Consider the following 15,922-nt stretch of genomic DNA (forward strand, 5'->3'; position numbering starts at 1 on the left):
AAACCTGCTCCTGCTTTGTTCTGTCTAGATGAAACAAGTCAATCCAAGCTCTGTTACTGAACTAATTTCGCTTTGTCTGTGTAATATTGTGCTCTTCTTTTATTGCTGTGTATGCCTATGAATTATGTGTTGAAACCATTTCCTATGTGATTTGTCCATTCATCATTTTTTCAGTCTTACAGTTTTGAGTTTGTCCACGAGACCATTAATTTTGAAGATCGTGAACATTTTAGCTTGCTTTAGATGTTTTCACCTTACGAAAATATGATTCAGTCGTTTGTGAAAAAATAAGGCCTGTACTATCACATTTAATTACTGTGCCTTGCTATGCCTTGCTTTTCTCAATATTATTTTTACATTGGGTAAACAGTTCAATATTAGAAGTTGATTTTACGAGTCTAGTCCACATAAGCCCTAAAACTTTTTCCGACTGAAATTTATACATTGAGTAAACAGTTCAATATTAGAAGTTGATTTTATGAGTCTAGTCCACATAAGCACTAAAAGTTTATACAACAGTTGAGTTCGATAGCATTTAATGATCATAGGAAGAATTATATAAATGAATAAGAAATTTCTTAGAAGAAAAATAGGACTGTATACCTGCATCATTTGAACAATATCTCTGCAATTTGATGAAAGAGCTTCACTGTAAATCTTTAGCATTTGGTTACGCATCATAAGCCAAGATTCCCCAAAATCCTTGCTTCTTGATAAAATGGCCTTCAAGAGATCTTTCAAAACTATGCTACAAAAGAATTAGGAACATGCAGGTATGAACTACTAGGACCAAAAAAAATGAGGAAAAACACAAAAAATACAGCAAGGTCGCAAGCTCGGGAAATCGAATAGCAATGAAATCTTTCCATGCGTCCTCTAACTTAGAGAATAGGGTCTGGAATATGGATTACTGATTCTTAAGGGTGCTACTCAATACTGTTTTACAATAATTGAAATTACAAATGTTCAAAGAAATTGGTAGCCTAACAGTTTTCTGAGCCATGTCGCCACACTGTTTTTGTTCCTGCTCTCTTCTTCTTATCCACCCATCCTCCCAAACGTACATTAACTGTTTTCAACTTTGCATTCTGTTGTAAATATTAGATTGTAAATAGTAATTATTTCTATTAGTAATGAGGCCCATTAGTCAAAGCTCATTAGGTTTTCTATTCTCTCTTATTTAAAGCATGTAGATGTAACATGTAAGAATCATTTTTAATATATCGGTAAAATATTTTACAACATGGTATCAAGAGCTCCCGATTTTGGGGGATTCGCTTCCGCCTAAACCCTAGCCGCCTTGTAGCGGAGTCTTTTTTTTTTACTGCAGTTTGCAGTTTGTTGTTGTTTTTGGGTGTTTGGGTCATTGTTGTTTTGTGTTGTAGCACATCGTGCTTCTTGTTTTTGTTCACTCATCTTTGAAACCCTAACCCATCCTATTTCTTGGTTTGTTTTCTCTCGATTGTCCTTTCAATAGCTGAGATTATTAACGATCAACCACCTCCACCTCCACCTCCCACAAATCCACCAGCCCCATTTAATGCTAAGGATTTTGTCGTTCAAAAAGGTTATTGGCTTACCGGCAAAAATTATTTTCAATGGTCTCAGTTCATCAGACACACTCTAAAATGTTGCGACATGCTTGATCATATTTAAGGAAATCCTCCTCTGGTTACTGCTCCTAACTTCCCTTCCTGGGATAAAGATGATTCTGCTATTATTACTTGGCTTTGGAACTCCATATCTCCAGAAATTAGTAGAAATTGCATGTATCTCTCAAGTGCAAAGGCAGTTTGGGAGTATCTTCGTCGCAGTTATTCCATGAAACAAGATATGTCTGCTTGTTATGATTTAAAGAGGAAAATCTTCAACACTAAGCAGGGAAATATTTCGATCACTGAGTATTTTGGAGTTCTCAATGATTTTTGGATTGAGTTGGATCAGTATCAGAATTTGAAGATGGAGTGCAGCAAGGATACTGCCACCTTGAATACTGTTGTTGAGCGGGATAGGATCTTTGATTTCCTAGCAGGCCTTAATGCTGAATTTGACCCTATTCGGGTGCAGATTTTGGGTAAGGAAAAATTTTCTGATCTTAATGAAGTTTTTTACACTGTCCGTAGTGAGGAAACCCGTCGTCAAGCTATGCTTCATGAACAGCCCCCGGATGTGTCAGCATTAGTAGCTAGCAAAACAACAAGACAAAGACCACCATCATCATCCAAGAATGTTCGTGACAAATTCTATTGTGAGCATTGCAACCGATCAGGGCATACAAAGGATAGGTGTTTCAAACTTCATGGGAGGGAGCAGGTTCTTAGCCGAGGTGGCGGTTCTCGCAACATGCACCAGTATCAGGCACATGTTGCTACACATGTCCAGGATACTGAAAGCTTTGAAAAGAGGGGAACTGATCTTTCCTCCTTCAGTCAGAATGATATGGAACGGTTGAAGTCTATGCTTGACTCCATGAGTAAGCCTTCTGGTTCTGGGTCTCTAGCAGTTACTGGTAAGAGTTTGTGTTCCCGATCTCTTACTGTTTGTAGTAATATTCCTAAGAATGCGTGGATTCTTGACTCTGGTGCTACTAATCATATGACATTTGATTCCACATTATTATGCTCTTATACCACACCTTCGAGTATTCCTTATATCACTGTTGCTGATGGCTCTCATGCTTGTGTTGTTGGCACTGGAAATATTGAGTTGCAACCTCCATTCCAGTTGCAATCTGTGCTTCATGTTCCCACATTTTCCCACAATTTAATTTCCATCCATAAGTTTACCTGTGATCTGAATTGTAAAGTAATTTTTTCTATGTCCCATTGTGTTTTTCAGGACCTTACCACGGGGCAGACGATTGGAATTGCTAAGGAAAAGGAAGGGTTATACTACTTCTCTAATGACCATCCAAAGGTGTTGTCCTCCTGTTTCCAGTCTCAGTCTTCCTCTTCAGCCTCACAAATTTGGCTTCCACGCAAGCGTCTCGGTCATCCTCCATTTTATATAATTAAGTCTATGTTTCCGTCGTTGTTCTTACACCATTCTGTTGAGTCTTTTAAGTGTGATGTTTGTCAGTTGGCAAAACACAATCGTGTATCTTTTCCTTCCAGTTTTAATAAAAGTGATGAACCTTTTGATTTGATTCATTCTGATGTTTGGGGACCTGCCCCTACCTCTAATATTTTTGGTGCAAAATGGTTTGTCTCATTTATTGATGATTGTACTCGGGTAACTTGGATTTTCTTGATGAATACTAAATCCGAAGTACCACAAATATTTATCCAATTTTATAATATGGTACAAACGCAATTTGGGAAAGGCATAAAAAGAATTCGTTCTGACAATGGTAAAGAATATGTCAATCATACCTTTTCCAACTTCACTAGTAAACATGGCATTCTCCATGAATTCACATGTGTTGACACCCCACAACAAAACGGTGTCGCAGAAAGAAAAAATCGTCATTTACTTGAAGTTGCTAGATCTCTCCTTTTTCAAATGTCTGTTCCTACCTCTTATTGGGGTGAGGCAATTCTTACTGCTGCCTATCTGATTAACCGGGTCCCATCTCGAGTGTTAGGTAATAAAAGTCCTGCCCAATTTATGCTTTCACGTTTTCCATCTGTTCCTATCTTACACACTCTTGAGTCTCGCATTTTTGGTTGTGTTGCTTTTGTTCATGTTCACAAACAATATCGCAACAAATTGGATCCCCGTGCTGTCAGATGTATCTTTCTGGGTTATGCACCCAACAAAAGAGGGTACAAATGTTATCATCCTCCGAGTCGAAAATTCTTTGTCTCCAAAGATGTCACCTTTCATGAAAATGTGTCATATTTCACTCGTTCTCAGTCTCAGGGGGAGAACATAAGTGACTTAGAGTCAGAGTCAGAGTCTGAGTCCGAGTTTCTGATCCTTGGTCCTAGCCTCCCTAGAACACCTATCAGTGTTCCCTCTCTTGAACCCGAGTTGTCACCTAGTTTGAGTTTGAGTCCTAGTTCAACACCTGAATCTGAGCCAGTAAGTGTTCCTGGTCCTTCAAGGCCTTCTGTTTTACAGGAATCAGCACCTCCAGCACCAACTCTAGTGTATCAGAGAAGAAGTAAACCTGACCTTCTCCAGAAACAAATTCAATCGCCTGAACCGAAGGTAAGTACTGAAAATGATCCTCTAGTGATGATTGTGCCATTTCTGATACTTGTGACACTAATCCAGTTGATTTACCCATTGCTTTGAGGAAGGATAAAAGATCTTGTCCCTCCCTATATCGACACCCTATCTCTCAATATGTCTCCACTAAACATCTTTCCACACAATATCAAAGTTTTATTGCAGCTGTTGATTCTGTGAAAATCCCATCATCTGTTGAAGAAGCATTGCAAAATAGAAATTGGGTCCAAGCTATGGATGAGGAAATGAGAGCACTTGAAAAAAATGGTACTTGGGAGATTATTGAAAGGAAAAGAGACAAAAGTCCAGTTGGATGCAGATGGATCTATACTGTAAAGTACAAATCTGATGGTACACTTGATCGGTACAAAGCAAGACTAGTGGCAAAAGGTTATACTCAGACGTATGGTATTGATTATGAGGAGACATTTGCCCCAGTGGCAAAGATGAATACTGTTCGAATTTTACTATCTCTTGCTGCTTCATGTGGATGGGAATTGCAACAGTTTGATGTTAAAAATGCGTTCTTGCATGGAGACTTAGAGGAAGAAGTGTATATGGAGATTCCACCAGGTGTTGGCATAACAAATGGAGCTAACAAGGTGTGTAAATTGAAGAAAGCCTTATATGGACTAAAGCAGTCCCCTCGGGCATGGTTTGGAAGATTCACAAAGGCAATGATGTGTTTGGGCTATAAGCAAAGTCAAGGAGACCACACTTTATTTTTTAAACATTCACAAAGAGGAAAACTGATTGTACTTCTTGTTTATGTTGATGATATTATTGTTACAGGAGATGATTTGATTGAGAGACATTTCCTCAAAGAGAAATTATCAGCAGAGTTTGAGATGAAAGACCTTGGGCAACTCAAGTATTTCTTGGGAATTGAGGTAGCCTACTCAAAGCAAGGCATCTTTATTTCTCAAAGGAAGTATGTGCTTGATCTTTTGCAGGAAACTGGCAAACTTGGATGCAAACCTGCAAGTGTTTCCATTGAACAAAATCACAGGATAAGCTTTGAGGAGGAAAGTGACAAAGTTGACAAGGGTCAATATCAGAGATTAGTGGGAAAATTGATTTACTTGGCACACACTAGACCAGATTTGGCATATGCAGTCAGTGTGGTGAGCCAATTCATGCATGATCCGAGGGTGAGACATTTGCAGGCTGTAGACCGCGTTCTACAATATCTTAAAGCAACTCCAGGGAGAGGACTTTTGTTTAAAAGAGGTGGAAATCTAACTATGGAGACTTACACTGATGCGGATTATGCCGGATCGGTGAGTGACAGAAGATCTACGTCAGACTATTGTACTTTTCTGTGTGGTAACCTTGTAGCTTGGAAGAGTAAGAAGCAAAGTGTAGTTGCTCGATCAAGCGCCGAGGCAGAATTTAGAGCTATGGCACTAGGAATTTGTGAGCTATTGTGGATGAAACAAATTCTAGAAGACTTGAAGATACAATGTGAAGGTCCTATGAAATTGTTTTGTGACAATAAATTGGCTATTAGTATTGCTCATAATCCTGTTCAGCATGACAGGACTAAACACATTGAGATTGACCGACATTTTATCAAAGAGAAGTTGGATAGTGGACTGATAACTACATCTTACGTTCCTTCCGGGCATAAGCTGGCAGATGTGTTAACAAAAGGCTTACCAACAGAAAGATTCAGGCAACTTACTTGCAAGCTGGGAATGATAGATATCCATTCACCAGCTTGAGGGGGAGTGTTGTAAATATTAGATTGTAAATAGTAATTATTTCTATTAGTAATGAGGCTCATTAGTCAAAGCCCGTTAGGTTTTCTATTCTCTCCTATTTAAAGCATGTAGATGTAACATGTAAGAATCACTTTTAATATATCAGTAAAATATTTTACAACACATTCTATTACCTACCATACAACAACATCAACAACCAAGCTTTTTTCCACTCAGTTACATATGATTAATTGGCATCACAATACCATGCCACGTATTAAATTCATATTTAGACAATTTGTCAATATCTCCACTCTTAACTATTGGACTGCCCCGTATCAGACTAACTCTCCTTCTGTATTTCTGGGGTCGTTACATGCATACTCAAACAATCTAAGACGAGACCCTGCCATTCTTTCTACAATAAGGGCTATACCTCCTTTTTCTATTTGGGGATGCATTCATAAGTTAAACTTGTTTTGTGTAACAGTGTAAGGACTCAGGCATCACCGTATTATCATCTCTGCAAATTGGGCTCTATGATTTTAATCCCAGATAGGCACATAACGCGAAACCCCAAAAACTCTATAGTGGATAGTGGGATGGCCACTATTGTGGAGACTAAAAAACATTGAACCAAATAAACAAAAATTCCAACAAGATACATACGTACAACAACAACAACCAAGCGTTATTTCACTAAGTGGGGTAAGCTACATGTATCAACTTCCGCCATAATATTCTATCCAGGACCATGCTTTTATTTAAATTGTTAAGCTCGAGATCTTTTTTAATAACTTCTCTGATAGTTTTCCTAGCTCTTCCTTTACCTCTAACTATGTGACGTCTCTTCAACTGATTTACTCTCCTTAGCACAGAATCTAAAGGTCTTCTCTCTACATGCTCAAATCACCGAAGTCCATTCTCCACCATTTTTTCTACTATAGGTGTTACCCCAACGCTATCTTTAATATTGTCATTTCTAATCTTATCATGTCTAGTCTTACCACACATCCAACGCAACATCCTCATCTCTACTACGCATACTCTATTCTCGTGTTGATTCTTAAGCGCCCAAAAACGCTATAGTGGATAGTGGGATGGCTGCTATTGTGGAGACTAAAAACCATTGAACCAGTAAACAAAAATTCCAACAAGATACATAAATACTCAAAAACAGAAAAATACACAAAATTAAAGGGATAATCAGACTTAATAGTTATAACCAACTCTGTCATTGTTCATCAAAACAAGTTTTAAATATAATCAAAATGACATGGTATTCAAAATGACATCCCATCAAAATGACATAATCAAGTTCTAAAAGTAAACAAATGAAAAGCCATTAAAATTAAGTTCGAAAAGTAATAAAAATCATGCTTCCACATCTGCGTCTGCCTCATCACTTCTAAATTCCACCAAATCAATATTTTCTAGTTCATCACTTTGATTCAAACTGTTGTTCCACCTTCACCTCCTCATCTCCTTTAGCACAGCTGTAGTAAGTCCAGAATGCTATAGCAGTATAGTGGATAGCAGGATGGCCGCAATTCGCAGCCGCGACAACTGCCACTGCTCACACCGAACTCGACAACAGTTGCGCTATTCTGCTATAGTGAGCTATAGCAGCGGTATTGGGCTTACTTTCCTTCTATTTTAAAATCTTTTTAATTGAAGCAATTATACATTTGAGATAAGAGGCCCCACCAGACCAATCCAGATATAGACCCAGATAAGAATGAATTAAGAATTTATTACTCCCTCTGTCCTTAAATATAAGCACTCGTTTGAAAAAAAAATGTCCCTAAAATAAGCCTCTTTTCAAATTACTAGATACATTTACTGTGTCTTTTCCAAATAAACCTCTAAAAAATTAACTGGACACAAATACACAAAGGGTATTTTAGGTACATTTGTCATAAAATGGACACATTAACTGCACTAGTAACTTTACTTAATAAGAGTGAAATAAACAATAGGTGTTTATATTTAGTGACGGATGGTGTATATGCTTGCTGTTGCTGATGAAAACTCTATAGTTCAAATAAAATCTAGAAACAGAACCTTTATAGGTTTCCACATTAGATTTACAGTTCCGTGAAGGTTCAATAAAACATGGTTAAGTCTCTATGAATGTGAACCATCTATCCCACGCTCCATTCATTTAATATATCGCATAACAAAAGGGAGACCTAAATTCTACGTTCATGAATCAAAACAAGCATAATTCCCTTGGCATTGGCAAATGCATGCATTGACATGGAGATAAATCATCAGACATAACTCAACTCACTAATCACTAGATAAGAATGGTAGAAAACAGCCAATATAATTCTAAAAGCAACCCTTGCAACACAAGTTTCTTCAATTTTAATAAGGGGTTAAAACGGAGCATACCGGTACTCAGACTGATCCAGTCCATAATCAAAATGGAAAAAACGTACATGAGAAATTGCCCCTTCGACATCACCGCCTTCGAGACTCTCCCTAATAGCATCCAAATGAACAACCTGAGTCATCTTCTGTATCCCAAAAAGGACCTTAACAATAGCATCCTCCTCCGAATCATCATCGCCACCGCCTTTCACAGAAACCGCTAAACCATTATCCTCACACTCCCACCGTCTAATCTGCCTCTCTATATTCCCACTGAGTGCTTCAAAAACATCAGCACTATCCAAAACTAACTTCCTCAAACTCATCAACTCACTCTCTTCAACCAAACTCTCACTACTTTCAACTTCACCATCCTCATCAACTCTCAGCCTCTTCACACCTATCTCCAAAACCCTATCCAACACTTTTCTACACAATTCCAATTCATCCCCACCGTCCGACACCAGGTCAATCAAATGTTGAACGAGCAACAGAAACTCAGCGCGTAAACGCAGCGTTTCGGAATCAAATTTCCAAACGGACGAACCGTCATCCAATTGAAGCAATTCAAGCGTCGATAGGTAGGTAAGAAGAGCGGGAGACGAACAAGAAGGAGACCAAGCGATGTTCGGGAATCGACCGGATCTAGCAACAATGGATTGAAGAATATGGCGAGCTAGGTCACGGTTTCGAGTTCGGAGAGCAAGGAGGACGCCGCGTAAGGGTTCGAATTGAGCTAGGTGGAGATGATTCGCCACGAGACGGCAGAGGATTTCGGTTTCTTGGTTCATCGCATCGCGGGGGTGGTGCATCAAACTGAAGATTGTGGTGTTTTGCTCTGCTCGTAATTTCTTTCAATTGATTGTGTGGAAGGTGGATGGGGAATATTGTATTGTCATGTGATATGTGATTTTCTGATTGGAAGTTCAAGCATGAAATTCACGCGGAAAGTGTGGTTAAATGGAGTCCTGAAGGAATTAAACACTCTCTCGGCGTGAGAAGCCAGCGGTGCAGTAAAAACAGACAAGAAAGTGAGAATGATTACTACTAGTTTAATTAGTGGGTATAAATAAATGGTCAACAAAGTGTAAAAATAAGTTACTACTGATATATTTAGGTTGCCATTTTTAAACACTTAAAAAGTTTTTTTTTTCAGATATAATGTTTGACTCTTGTATAGTACTCCATCTGTTTTTTTATTATAAGTAATTTTTAATTTTCATATTTATTAAAAAATATAATAATTATGGTATAAAAAAGATAAATTATGAAGAATTTTATAAAATTATTCTTCATTAATAGTATTGGAAAGATAAATTGATATAATTGAAAGAAGAGAATAATAGATATTTAAGAGTGTAATGGAAAAAATAACATTAATGATTCATTGGTATTATAAAACGACTTATATTGTGGTACAAAATATTTTTCCAAAATGACATATAATAAAAAAAACGGAGGTAGTATATGGTATTTATTTAGGGTATTCAAAACTAAATTGGCTCAATAGAAAATAGAAAATCAAACTAAATTAAATTAAAAATTAAAAGAATATTTGGATAATTTAAAAAAATATATGTGGTTCGGTTTAGAGCACGCGTTTAGAATTAAATCCTCTTTAGTTTGGTTTATAGGTTGTATTTTATAAACCGAACAAATAGCATTATGTTACAATTTAAATTTCATTTAACTCATGTTCAACCAAAATGCAAATCTATTATGGTTTAGCCTTATAATTACAAAAATATTTATCTTTCTCACAATTATGATTTTAGTTTCAATCTTCTTAAATCTCTAACAGTAATATGTATTATTCGTCAGGTACATCTCGTAACTTCTTATTTAATCGCTCTTCTTTTATATTCTTTTTTTTGTCTTCTTATTTTTATGTTATTATTCTCTCTTCTAATTTCATTTTTATCATACCTCTTTTTATCTGTTCTTTAATATCTCTTATCTTCTATTCTTAATTTTTCATCTTTGCTAATCTCTTAACTCCTCTGTTTTTTTTTTTTTGTATTGTTTTATACTATTATTTTATGTTTATTATTCTATTTTTGTTTAATTTGATTTTTATATATTAAATGTGTACTACTTAAATTTTGTCCTGACAATTAAAAAAATTAAAAAGAATATGTGATTTTTTTATTTTATTTCATTTTATTTTTTATCATTTAAAAATCCCAAAATATCTAAAAAGGAATTGTTTTTGTTTTCTAATTTTATTTATTATTATTTTAATTTAATCCTAAAATTAAAAAAAAAACCATTATTAAGTTAGTCTTTATTTAAAGTTATCAATATTAATTTCTTGAAAAAAAAGTTTAAAAAAAATATTTATTTGATTAGGCCCATTTTATTTTATTCAACCCATTAGATTTAAAATTAGGCTCATCGTATAAAAGTTGAGTTTTACATCAAAACAAAAATAAATAAATAAATAAATAATAATAATAATAATAAGTTAAAAAAAAATATAATAGTTAAAAATTAAGAAAATGTCTTGCTTTTTCATGCTTCCATCTCTTTCACCAAGATTACACTTTATATCAGATATTTCCTCTGATCATTACTATAAGTAAGAATTTTCTTTTTAGATCCATTGAATAACTATTGTATTTGATATCTATATAGACCAGATGCATAGGTTATTGAATGAACATAAAAGGAGAAATTTTGTTATAATAGTAACTGGGGAAAGTATACTACAATATCCACTAAATTCAATAAAAGTGAAGGTTGCAAAATCACACAATATCCTGAAAATCAATCTCATCTTTTATGTAATCTCTTATTTTCTGCAAAACCATAAACACAAAACTCAAACATTGAATTTATTCAATTGGCAAAAGGACAAAATTATAGCCTATAAATGAAACACCAAATCAAATCTGGAAAAAAATAGAGAAAGAATAAAAAGCTGAGAAACACAAACCTGAAAAATGTAAAAAAACTTATGGTCTGTTTGGTTCAATGGATGGATAAGGGAGTGTAAGACCCTAATTTTGACCCTAAGATCCCTCATGCCATCATATCATTGCTCATTGCATTGCCTCAAGGATCATAGCATATGTGGCTTCTTAACCCTTGGGTTGGAACTTGTGTGAGTTGGTTTGAGACCACCAAGCATGCTTGAATTGTATATTATTGTTTTTTTTATTTTGTTTACTAACCAAAAACACAAAAATATGTCACTAACTTGTTTTGTTTTGAAGCTTAAGCAGTCATGTGATCCAAGGCTCCTATGCTCAATGAAGTGGCTAGATGAAGATGAAAGAAAGCATGACAATGATTCGCAAAGCTCTCAATCATCATATGTGTCTCCCAAGTATCTCAATTTTCCAATTTGATCAAGATAAACCAAAGGGTTTAAGGATTGTTTCCCAAGGAAACCCTAATTCATATGTGCATTGATTGTGCCTTGCTCATGAAGCAACCTCAATCTATGATCAAATACAATAAAGGGAAGTTATTTCATTCATCATTTTATTCATATATTAACTTATGTGAGTATCCTCAATCATTCATTCATCAAGATTTGAAGTTTGGACTTGAGAAGTTGATCAGTCAAGTCATCTGACTATTTTGAGATCCACTGAGACCTAACTTTTGATGTGTTTGTCAAATGAAGATGACCCCAAGAGAAAATATGTTCTTAAGAACCTTATGAACAACTTTCATGTTCATAAAAAATCTATTTGAAACTTGGAAGGTCATCATTCATTTCAAAACATTATAGGTCATTCTGACCGAAACCCTAATTTTGGGTCAACTTCCCAAGGACCTAACTCCTTCATTTTTATGATTTTGAGGTGATACCAATTGAATTGGAAAGATTAAGATGTCTAGTTCAAATGTTATATTGGACAAAATTTCATAATCCTAAAAGAAACACATGTGATAATACAAAACATTATAGGTCACTTTGGACCAAAACCATTGAATCTTGTAAAGTCCAACTTCAAGTGCCCATAACTTTCTCATCAAAAATCCAAACGATGCAAATTTTAAGTTCAAATTTATTATCTTGAAAATATCTACAACTTTTATGTTGGAGGTTTTTCCATTTGAGGCTTTCATCATTGAAACATAAGGGTTTGAAGTTGGCCACTTTTAGCAATTTTTCAAAGGCATATTTTGTACATCAAACTTCATGACCAGTTTTCATAAATTTTCAAACTCCAAATGGATTTTTGCCCAACATAACTTTTGTTTCTTATGTCAATACCTTTCCAACCATTACTCACATGCCTATGTTTGGATTTTTTATATATGACTTTCGAAGAGGGGAACATTTAGGCCCAAATATGAAATTCACATGGAATCTTCATGCACAAGCAAATACCATTCAAATTGCACGTCCAAACCTCCTCCAAATGAGCTCAGCATTCATTTCCAATTGGTTTTGGGCCTCACATGCGCCTCTACAGACCCATGCATGGAGGACCCAATGATCATGCACATGAGTTTTTGCCTTGCTTTGCTTTCAGCTACAGCTATAAATACATGCCTTGCTTCATTCAAATGGGATCCTGGAATCAACCTGAAGCTCTGCAGAATTGGAAATCCAACCATACCAAGGGAATTCTCATTTTTAATTTCTCATTTCAAGTTTGAATTTCTACAAAATCAGTTGATCTTCAATACTAATTCCTTAGCCTTGCATGCACATCATACCTCAAGATCAAACTGCAAGCAAGAATTTGAAGGAGTCGTGTTGTTTAAAGCTGCACTTCAAAGGTTCATTGCTCAACTGTTTTGATCCATATCTCCTCATATAATGTGATTTGCTTGTGTTTGTTTGGTTCTCTGAAGTCCTCGTGTGAGAGGCAAGCCAATGGTGGCTTTGATTTTGTGAATTGATGCATTTCAGATTGAACACCTAGATTTTCCATCTCAGATTTCTCATTCCATAGAGATCTTGAGAGAAATCCAAGGTTACAGGGGTGATATACATCACCCCAGCTTTAATTTGGTATAAGGATCATGCAATTTGGTTGAGGTTGCAAAACCTGCAACTGGTGGTCAGATTCTGTTGGCTCACCGGAGAAGACGGTGGTTTCCACCACTGTCCCCACGTGGACCCTTTTGGCCTTTGGATCTAACTGGCGCGTTATAATCTCAGCCATCCATCCTCTTGACTTTTTTTAATTCAGCGTGTGTTGCTTTTGACTCATGATCACCATGCGCGCGCGCTTCTGGACCACTTGATTGTCCACGTCAATTAATGAAGCTGATCATGCGCTCCTGATTTTTTCTATTTTTCTAATTTCTGTTTTATTTTCTTTAATTCCTTTTATTTCCAAAAATTCATAACTCTTTTATTTGAAATCACAAAAACATGAGACCAATTGCAAAAAAAATCTTTTAAAATCTAGTTTCATAATCTGATTTTTAATTATTTTTGAGATTCCATTTAATATTTTTTTGTGAATTATTTTGTTTTTAATAGTTTTTAATTCATTTTAAATACTTTTTTATATTCAAAAATTCCAAAAATATTTTCTTAACACATAGGGATGATAATAAGTCTATGAAAAATATTCTCATCAATTTCTTAATTAATTTGAGATTTTAGTTCATTTGTGTTATTTTTCTTGATTTTTAATTGTTTTAAAATAGTTTCTGTTTTGAAAAAATATTGAGAAAATTTGTCAAACATTGTTTGACCATGTTAGACTTATGATGATTCAATTGGACTTATCCAAGTTGATTTGAATTGAATTTGAAATTTGATCATACTTTGTTCATTTTATTTTATGTATTATTTTAATTCCAAAAAATACCAAAAATATGTTTGACCTTTATTGACTTTCAATCTTCATCTCACTTCTGTTTACCATTGATTGATGATGATTCCCTTTACATTTGATCATTGTGTTTTGTTTATGTCATTTGAATTCTCATTTTGTCCATTTTCATTTCACCTTCATCTTCTTCTTTTTATTTTGGCCAATGAGTTAATGATTTGCGGTTAGCCTTGACATATGAGAGGCTTAACCTTCTTTGATCCAAATCAAATTCAACTTGATCAAAGATCAAGTGAATTGCTTTGTGTCCAAGATAGGTTGCTTCTTGGTCAAGCAAAGAACCTGAAATCCATACAAGGCCTTTCTTCTTTACTTTTGGCATGGCAAGTTGTAGGTGAAGGAGAATTGCGATCCAAAACGCAGCGGAAATTAAAATTTTCTCCTTTAGAGATCCTTACGAATGGTCATGATCAGTGATAGAATATTTACCTCTTGTGACGATTGAAACCTTTGGTGAGATCTCTTGTGACGATCAAAACCTTTGATGCAGATCCACATAGCGATCACGAACGTTGAACGATGATAACGTCTCTACTCAGTCCACACGAACGGATTCCTTCAATCTCAGTGCTAGCTTGTACGAATGAAGGCTTTGAGTGTGTGTGTGTGTGTGTGTGTGTGTGTGTGAGAGAGAGAGAGAGAGAGAGAGAGAGAGAGAGAGAGAAAACGAAAAATGATGCAACCGCAATTAATGCTTCTGCACAAGGGTTCTATTTATAGAACCACCTGTGTGGGCTTCAAGCTAAAAAGCCCACTTAAGTGTATTTTGGCCCATATCTTATAATATGCCCAAAATCACTTAAGCCCATGGTACCTTACCATATTTCGTATTCTACTCAAGTACATCGTACCTTACGATGTTCTATAATTCACTTAAGGGCACCGTACCTTACGGTATTCCTTAGTTACTCTATCTCTCATCAATCCGTCCTTTGTGTGTGACCCTGTAGGTTTTCATGATGTTGGCAATTATATTAAATCACGCATTTAACATAATAAACAGTGAGCGGTATCTAGCAACACATCATTGCTACCCAAGACAGGAAAATGTCATGTGATCTGACAAAACCTTTTGTGATAATACTTATGTGTATAATTACCCCTTTGCCCTTATGTCTATATTGAACACAAGGTATAGACTGTGTCATCCTTGTCCAGTTCAATATTGGGCCCATAGACATTTATCCTGTTACGCAGGATGGGCAAATTCCATCTAGGACACTCATGTCCCTTAGCATGCTTTATGAAGTACCCATCAACTGTCTTTATGGTTATCCAGTTTCGGACAATGTTGGATCAGCAATAAATCACTCGACTCCACATCTAGGATCCATAGTGGTTTCAAGTCGAAGAGTGGTATACACTATTATCACTATGAGAATAACTTATGACACTTTGCATAACTTTCTATATAGTATTCTCATAGCGGGTCAATCCGGTATAAATATTACTCCTAATATTCATACTTATGTTTAAGACTTGATAACTCTTTATCCATGATCCATGAGATGTGATCATCAGTCTACAAACATAATAGTCTTAATGCTTTAATGTTATCCCACTTCACACTAAAGCTCGACTACGGATACTTTAAGAATAATGTCCTTATGTTTAATGTGATCTCATGATTAAGTCATACTTGATACATTAAACAGACTAGCTATTCTAGGGACTTTATTAAACAAACGTAATAAAGAAAAAGCTTTTTATTATTAATAAATAATTCGATACAAGTACCAAAAGTATTGGCCTCTAGGGCTTACACCAACAGTAGGAACTTGGCTTACTAGTCATGATCTCTAACTTGTGTTTATTTGCCTATAGTTTTATTGACCGACCTCAGATAGGTGTGACTACTAC

The 15,922-nt window shown here is 35.5% G+C and overlaps 1 protein-coding gene across 2 annotated transcripts in view; it reads right to left on the reverse strand.

The window, feature by feature from the left end:
• LOC127085693 (uncharacterized) overlaps positions 1-9,280 on the reverse strand; it is a 52,130-nt gene extending 42,850 nt beyond the window's left edge. Inside the window, exons 1-2 of one of the 2 annotated variants that reach the window (XM_051026190.1) lie at positions 8,274-9,280; positions 604-748 (exon numbers count right to left, since the gene is read on the reverse strand). In XM_051026190.1, coding sequence (XP_050882147.1) covers positions 604-748; positions 8,274-9,064 — 936 coding nt within the window. In that variant the 5' untranslated portion in view covers positions 9,065-9,280. The remainder of the gene's footprint in view (positions 1-603; positions 749-8,273) is intronic. The other variant, XM_051026191.1, reaches the window with a different exon arrangement.
• Between the last annotated feature and the right edge of the window lie 6,642 nt (positions 9,281-15,922).

This window comes from Lathyrus oleraceus, chromosome 5 (assembly GCF_024323335.1).
Source record: "Lathyrus oleraceus cultivar Zhongwan6 chromosome 5, CAAS_Psat_ZW6_1.0, whole genome shotgun sequence".
NCBI classification, from domain to species: Eukaryota; Viridiplantae; Streptophyta; class Magnoliopsida; order Fabales; family Fabaceae; genus Lathyrus; species Lathyrus oleraceus.